The following is an 8,553-nucleotide window of genomic DNA, read 5'->3' on the forward strand; positions in this document are numbered from 1 at the left end:
CCCCAGAATCTCTCCAAAAAAAAAATTCTTACATATTTGCAGACCCCGATTTATGTAAGCACGCGCGGACATGGTTTTTTCCCGTGAACAAAATATTTATATGAAATATAGTTTAAAATTAGTCAACAGTCGAACGATCAAAAACCCGCCGCCACGCGTAATTAAACTTTTCCTTGTATCGTATGTGTTACCACTTTATAAAATACCCGTATTAGATAAACATCAATAATTCTCGAAACAGTCAAAACATTCTTATCGCCAGGAATTGACGACTCACGTCGTTCTCCAATAAACTATTTCTATGGGACAATGTAGATAGCTATTATTAATCTATTTGAATTTTTGCTTTGTAAACAAGGAAATTGTCAATTGCCATTTACTTCATGTTTGTATTTCGTTACTGAACGACGGCGTCGGCTACGAGTGCGAACTGCATTACATTTTTTCAATAAAATATATTAGATCTATTACGTAAGTACCAATTAAATATATAATAAATTAGTAAATTATAATAATAACTCATTGATTTGATGTGAGCCGTAAGGAATTTATTATTTTTAATAATAACATAAAACATGAATGTAATTTTTGGAGTCAACTGGTCGACAATTCATTTAGAACCATGTTTACCTACGTAATATTTATTTTGGAACTTTGTTACTTTACCGGACACCCTTTTTTTTGCAATTTTTTTTTTTTAGACTTATGTAGTTAACTATACTGAGAACGATGGTGAAGTCAGAATTTGGCGGTCGGACTTAGTTTCGAAGTTATAGCTTAATGAAGTTCGCTATTTTACGATTTTTGCACGTTCGCGCGTCACTAGTTAACTGCACCTATTACGAATATTAATTTATTTTTTTTCGAAACCTTTGTAATTCAACGAGTTAAGAACGGCGGTGCAATCAAAATTAGATAGCCAGACTTCGTTTTGAAGCTATATGCTCAGGCAGTTTCGAATTCTAAGTTTTTACGCATACGCTCAACGCTCTATAGAAGCTCCCTACGCCTACCGGCTCCGGTAAAAATCGTAAAATAGCGAACTTCATTAAGCTATAACTTCGAAACTAAGTCCGACCGCCAAATTCTGACTTCACCATCGTTCTCAGTATAGTTAACTACATAAGTCTAAAAAAAAAAAATTGCAAAAAAAAGGGTGTCCGGTAAAGTAACAAAATACCTTTATTTTCTGTCCAGAGATAAGCAGAGCGATATGGACGACTGTAAGTTGTCATAATGTCATATTTCTATAATTTAAACCTATTTTTACGTTTTAACACGAAGTTGACAACATATTATTAAACTGCTATCGAAATAATATTAATTGTCAACGTGTACTGAGAATAATTATTGATATAGGTACGACTATCGGAGCTACGAGGCAATAGGCATACTTCAATATTCGTTTAACCTATATTATATGCTGAACTTGTATATACAAAATCATATTATTTTTTCTTTAAAAATCTATCTGTACCCTGTGTCTCTGTGATGTGTATCGGTTCATAAATGTCTCTGATATAAAATGCATAGGTATTGCATATAATCGTCTTGCAAATCGTCGAATGCAATGATTTTTTTTTTTTAATAACCTTTTGTTTAAAATTATTTTGTGTTGGAATTATTGGACCACCCCCAGAAAAAAATTGAAAATACGCCACTGAATGTGGTATTGTTTAGCTTATGTCTATAGCGCCACCCGATGTAAGATGTAACAGACTTTACTGATTTTATATCTGAAAATTCACAATTTCCACCTTTTATTTGGGCTGAATAGCCACAAACATACCCGAGAACAATTAATGGCCCGGAATCTTTCCATTCAAGTTATAACCAACAATTTTATAAACAACATCCAAATCATCAAAATGTTACAAACGTATTGATCGAAATTCAAACCAAGCCCAATTTAAAAATAAACAGCATTGGAAGAAAAATTACTAATAAATTTAAAAAAGAAACTATAAAAAAACATAAGTTTTTACAACAATGTTGGGAGACTTATGAAGTTGAAAAAAATATATTGAATTACATAAAAAAAATGGAGACCACGTTTTGTGGGGAAAAATTAATTAATGTAAAAGATCATAATATAGAATAATATTGACAAATAAAAAAATTAATAATAAAAAAAATTAAACTAGATTTTTAAAAAAAAAGTCTTTAAATATTTTTTGAAGACTATTGAGCCAACCTCCTCGTGGTATCTCCTGGGTAACGCTAATAGGCTCAGATTTAGTAAAAAATGTTAATATATGCAAAGGAATAAATGCGCCCAAACGTACTATTATAAAGGGAAATATTGCGCCCTAAAGTGTTCTGTTTTGGGTAAATGCGCCCAAACGCATTTCCCCCGTGGGGGGTAGAGGCGTAGAGCAATGCCCTGGGGTCACATAACATTACGTGTATATTTTGAATTTTCACAAAGATAATACCTGTTCGTCAAGATGGCTGGTAACTGGTAAGTCTTTTTACTGCCCCGGAGCCCTTTCCTATCTAGGTAAACCGCTGGGACAGCCACTCGCGGGTCTGTTTCCCGTTTTATGTAAAGCCCATCCATTCTAAAAGTCAAAAACTTACATTGCACTTGCCACCTATGTGGTATATGAACTACAGACTTCTAGTGTGGTAACTCATTCTATGTTGTAAGAACTGCATGAATTCAACATTTAAACTAGGTAGTCAAGTATCAAAACTTAAAAGGTGTTCGCACTTACGTGAACACTGCTAAAACACGTTCCTATATATCTATTAAGCCATAAGGATATTGGTGCGTGATATTTTTCTGCAATTCTGTTTCTATAGGACTTAAGCAAAATACAATTATTTGTACCTATATTGTATAATATATGCAAATAAATGTTTTAGCCTTCTACATAGGTATGTAATGAGTAATGGCTATAATAGTGGTCACAAATAAATTCAAAAAATCAAGACTACAATAATAAAGACATTTATTATTTCGTTCAAAATATGTTCAATTAGATTATTATTATTTCAAAATGTCTTAATATTCTATTAAAACAAATACCTAGGTACCTAGCTGTCTAGGTATAATTTATTGGTTTTATTTAGATAGGTAGGTACTTATTGAGATGTTCCCTTTCCCTATATTGATCCAAAACATATTTTATTTAATCATCATAATATTCATATTTTATATATAGATCGTATAGTATATAGGTACCTACCTACCTACACGCTTCATATAATATATTTGATTTGGTTAGCCATAGTCCATAGTGCTGTGGCATATAGGTAGTATAGTAGGTAGGTATTATACTAGTATAGTATTGGTATACTGTAATACTTAAGACTAAAATTTTAAAACGCATCACTGTATTATCAGGTATGTTTAAATATAACCTTCGGCCTATGAGTATAATATCTGAAAAAATATAAAAGTAATATAATATAAATAACTTAGTCTACTATCTTCTTCTTCAGTCTTCTCATATCGGTAGTTTAGTGGTTGGATATTATAATATATATCCGTGTACTAAATATGCATAACATTAGTGATATTTCTTAATTTTTAATATTACTATGTTTATGTCTATTATAAGCCAAATAATAAAAAACTTATAATAAGCTAATAATCAATTCTACATTTTGATAAGAGATAAAACCACTTGTTAAAATAATTAAATGACTATCTAAATTGATGTATTATTTTAAATAAATAGTGATTATTGCATTATTATTTATTGGTAGGGATTTACTATTTAGTAAACTCTAAAGTCTAAACAGTAAATAGATTACTGTTTACGTAGTACGTACTAATAGTAGTATGAAATTATAGTTTGATTTTTTTTACAAAAACCATTACTTTACACCTATACCTACTAAATTCATATTAGGCAGATAGTTGGTTCTAAATCTAGCTTTTAACATTTTGTGTTGATGCTGTTGATTGTATTTAAGATTATATTTTTTATCGAAATACAATGTCTGAACCAGTGATTGTTCTGCACGGTGGAGCAGGAAATATACCGGACAACCGTGACCAACCAAAGTTTGATGGAATTTTAACCGCCATCAGAAAAGCTCATGAAACCTATTCAAAAACATCATCTATTACAGATGCATGTCAAGTCGCTATTGAGTATATGGAAGATGAACCAGCGTTCAATGCAGGCCGTGGATCGGTGTTAAATCTAAAGGGCGAAATCGAAATGGAAGCTCTTATTATGGAAGGAAAAGACATGAAGGCTGGCAAGGAAAATTCTGTTCTTATAACATATTATATTATAACATTATGCTAAATTTTAAAATTTAAAAATTATTTTTGTTTGATTATAGGAAGTGTTACAGGTGTAAGAAACATTGCACATCCAATCGCGCTGGCTAGAAAAGTTATGGAAAACACACCTCATGTATTTTTGATGGGTGCAAGTGCTAACGAGTTTGCTCAAAAAATGGGATTTGAAACTGTCAGTGACGATTATCTTATAACAAGTGATGCAAGAACAGGCTTGGACAATTTTTTGAAATTGGGTGGTGAACCCAATACTACAGAAATTGGACAGTAATAACATAAATCTATAAACAGTCTTTTCCTGTGTAACAAAATATAATATATTATGTTTTTTAGTGGAGGTGTGGGCACTGTTGGTGCTATTGGTATGGATGGAAACAGTGGACATATGGTGTCGTGTACTTCGACAGGAGGAATCACCGGTAAAATGGCTGGTAGGGTTGGTGATACACCAGTTCCTGGTGCTGGTGGTTACTGTGATAATACCGTGGGCACTGTTTCAACCACTGGCCACGGTGATAGCATAATGCGCTATTGTTTGGCTCAAAGAATAATGCAAAATTTGGAAAATGGTATAAATTATTACCATTTATTACTAGTTAAAAATATATTGATTACTTATATTATATTTTATATATTTAGGTGAAACTCCAGACATTGCAGCTCAAAAAGCATGTGACGGTATGTCAGCTCGTGTGGGTGGTAGTGCTGGGGCTATTGTTATTTCCAAAACTGGGGAGGTTGGCATTGGTTTTTCTTCTCCTAAAATGGCATGGGCATTCTTGAAAAACGGAATCATTTATTATGGAATTAAAAAAGGTCAAAAGTTTACGGTTAAGCTGTAAAACAAGAGTAATAGGATTATAGAACCAAATATTTACTTAATACATTTTATTTGAATAGGTATAGATTGTTTTTTAAATAGTGTAAATGTACAAATATTTATAATGCATATAAAATGTATATTATAACCATAAATCATATTAATCCAAATATTGTGTTAATTTACTATGAAGTAAATTACAAAACAATTTTTATACTTTTAACAGTAGTTAATAATATTGGCAAACCATAATCTAACCATTTACAAAATTAGTAACTACTTATTAGTTGTTGCATGTAATGTGTATGCATATAATAAATATGGTTAAGTGACAAACTAGACAAATGGACAGTGTCCATAAAATGTCAAAAATAGAGGACCAATTTTAGAATGGTATTTCTACATTGCAGATCTACAGTAAAGATTGATAGTTTTAATAGAATAATAGTGTTTAAAGTATAGGTTAACAGCAACCAGAAGATTTTGTTTTTTGGCCCAAAAAATTGGCCTTCAAAATAATTAAAAATGTTTATACCACTCTTGAACTTCAAATCATTTACTTTACTACTATAAGCCTATTTTGGAACTTAGTTACTACTTTATTCAGTTACTATTGTCTATTACCATAGATTAAGTAACAATATTAGGTACTTATTTAATCTTTGATATTATTAAATAGTTTGGAAATAATAAATCTGCCATGCCCGGGTGGGGGATGGCGGCCTCTCTCCAGACACCGTGACTGCCCGAAGAGAAGTGCCGCCCGAGACCGAGATTAGAACCGACGACGGTGCGCGTCGAAACCGACGACTTGGTCCGCTCGGGCACTTTGTCAATAACATAAAATGCTTGAATTTATAATTTATCTCTAGCACTCATTTGATCTGCAGCATAAATTGCTTTGCCATCATTTACAGAGACCAGTGAGTACCGTGCAGTCACACGCGGTGCGACCGACCTGAAGTCGACAATAAACTATTGTTTCTATTACGTAAACGATATATTATTTATAATTATTATTATTTCCTAAAAATATACTATTAACAGTAATCGAGGTATCAATGCATCATTCTTAAATACATGATATTTTACTTCTTGTGCTAACGTGTACAATCGTTCGGATTAATTTATAATAATAATAAAAAAAAGCATAAATATTACAAAAAAATCGTAGTCACACATTTTACTTTCGTAGGCCCTAGGCACAGTGCCTATAGTGCCTATGCGCTAATACGGCCCTGGGAGCTACACGTGTTTAGTTGAGGGTAAAATTGTCTATATTATGCACTTGTAAGACGGAGACAACACATGTGGGTATCACGTGCTCTTAACAAGTGTACATACTCAGACACTACTCTACAGTCAGTGGGACGGATCACGAGTGGCGTTGTTGAGTACCTAAATTATTGCGCAAAATCTCCTATGAAATCATCGTTAATATTAGGTACAATATTAAAACAATATGCTTATCGCCATCTCGGATCTGGCAGCAATGGCGCCGCGGCAGGAATTTTGTCAGGGGGGTGCATCGTGCATAGTACATATACACTGATTTTTAAATAATGTTTAAATAATTTAGTTAAATACGTAGAAATATTTTTTCAAATTATATGACGATATAAAGTTATTTTTTTTTTCGTCAGATACAAAGTAATGTGGGCTATTTGCTACGATTAGAAAACCCGATAATGATCGAAAACTCGTAAGCTTATCGCATGCGATAAAAGTGACCGATTTATATATTGAATATATACTTGTGACAACTGACATTATTTTACATTATTGTATACTACATACTACTATATATTTCTTATACAATAAAAGGTTACATGTTAGATATAAATACATTTTTAAATTTTGATGATTAATTTTGAATTAATTAATTTAAAAAAACCTAGGCGTTTACAGTTATTATTTAAAAAATAAGTATTAGATATAATTTATAATAGATAAACAATAATTATGTAAAATAAGTATTATAATAGATAATTATGCAAAATAAAATATTTTCAATAACATTAAATTTTTTTTTTGAAAAGCCAGGGTAAGTCTGGCAGCCTCGACATCGCGGCAATCTAAACTAGTAATAATACTGTAGAGACTAGGGCACTCAGTGGCGTATTTTTTTTTTTTTGGGGGGGGGGGGGGTGTCCTCGGCAATGTCTGGGCACCCGCCGACTTCAAAAAAAATTTCTAATATATTGGACATTAGTGTTATCATTTATTTTATAGTATATTAGTATACTATTTTTATTTTATTATAAAATAAATAGTGTTTTTATATAACCGGCAAAACTAAAATTAATTTAATTAGATTCGACGACACAGATACTTATCTACAATTTATCAGAGATATCCAGAAATTATTTGAATTTCATCAGGTCATTATAATAATAAAAATACTCGCAGGCTGCAGCGAAAATACAATAATATTATAACAACGAAAATATTGTAAACGTATGTACCTAGTAGATAATTTTAATCTAGTTTACAGTTTATCAGTTTAGAGAATTATATATTTCATTATTAATAATACCCTTGATTATAAATACTAGTTTAGATAAGGCTCTACATATCTATAGTGCCCTAGTTTAGATTAAGATTTTTAGATTATATTATTATACTATTATGGTATTATTTGTCAATTTGTCATTCATTTTTTCGTCTAGCGTCGTGCTGTACGTACCACCGCCCACCACTATACCAGGTGATTACTGAATAAAGTAAGTACTTATTTATTCAAATAAATTAAATAATTACACATTGGGGACGAATTCCATTATAGGACAATAAAATAAATTAATCGGAAAAATATTATCGATATTCAATATTGATTCAATATAATTTATATTAAAACTCTGAACTCAATATAAATAAAATATTAGTAAATTTAATAATTCTAAAAACGTTGTTTGTGAGGTTTATGATGATGAAGATGTGATATCATTAATAATTGCTAAGTACCTATACACTAAATTTAAAAAAAAAATTAGTCATTTATATAATAAGACTTAAGCATTAAGTATAAAGATCTAATATCATGAGTAAATGCTAAGTAAATTAAATTAAAAATAAATGTATTCTATCTTAATAATTTATTTACTTTGCGAGAATTTATTTCGACAAATAAACATGTCTGTTCGTAACTGGACTATTTAACAAATGTCTATTGCAAATGTTACTAAATTTGTTTTGTAAAAAGGTCTTAATTATTAATTTATAAATAAAATAAATTCTTACAAATTAAATAAATTATTGAGATAGAATACATTTATTTTTAATTTAATTTACTATTAGCATTTATTCATGATATCAGATCTTTATAATGCTGAAGATGACCAGTTTTTTTTTGACTTAGCAATTTTTTACACGGAGTTCGACGAAGTGTTTTTGTTGGGATATCAGTAGTTTTTTTATAACATATTTTTATGTACCGGCATGTAATATAATTTGTAGGTTTTTATGTTTGTAT

General features: G+C 30.6%; 2 protein-coding genes across 2 annotated transcripts in view; both read left to right on the plus strand.

Annotated features, from left to right (window-relative positions):
• The first annotated feature begins 3,749 nt into the window (after positions 1-3,749).
• Positions 3,750-5,304, plus strand: LOC100158730 (isoaspartyl peptidase/L-asparaginase). Its single transcript, XM_001944400.5, has 4 exons — positions 3,750-4,215; positions 4,303-4,528; positions 4,595-4,830; positions 4,901-5,304. The coding sequence occupies exons 1-4, from the start codon at positions 3,948-3,950 to the stop codon at positions 5,101-5,103; spliced, it is 933 nt and encodes a 310-aa protein (XP_001944435.1). The 5' UTR covers positions 3,750-3,947; the 3' UTR covers positions 5,104-5,304.
• A 2,349-nt stretch (positions 5,305-7,653) lies between these two features.
• The window catches only part of LOC100164892 (NADPH--cytochrome P450 reductase), an 18,403-nt gene continuing 17,503 nt past the window's right edge, over positions 7,654-8,553 (plus strand). Inside the window, exon 1 of the mRNA XM_029489694.1 lies at positions 7,654-7,804. The gene's annotated coding sequence lies outside the window, so the exon portion shown is untranslated. The remainder of the gene's footprint in view (positions 7,805-8,553) is intronic.

The sequence above is a fragment of the Acyrthosiphon pisum genome, chromosome A2 (assembly GCF_005508785.2).
Source record: "Acyrthosiphon pisum isolate AL4f chromosome A2, pea_aphid_22Mar2018_4r6ur, whole genome shotgun sequence".
In the NCBI taxonomy this organism is placed as follows: Eukaryota; Metazoa; Arthropoda; class Insecta; order Hemiptera; family Aphididae; genus Acyrthosiphon; species Acyrthosiphon pisum.

Excerpts from the sequence above, each read along its gene's own strand:
- LOC100158730 (XM_001944400.5), top strand. The coding sequence starts at position 3,948 with ATGTCTGAACCAGTGATTGTTCTGCACGGTGGAGCAGGAAATATACCG. Across the intron at positions 4,216-4,302 it reads AGGAAAAGACATGAAGGCTG|GAAGTGTTACAGGTGTAAGA; the intron begins GCAAGGAAAATT and ends GTTTGATTATAG. Across the intron at positions 4,529-4,594 it reads AATACTACAGAAATTGGACA|TGGAGGTGTGGGCACTGTTG; the intron begins GTAATAACATAA and ends TATGTTTTTTAG.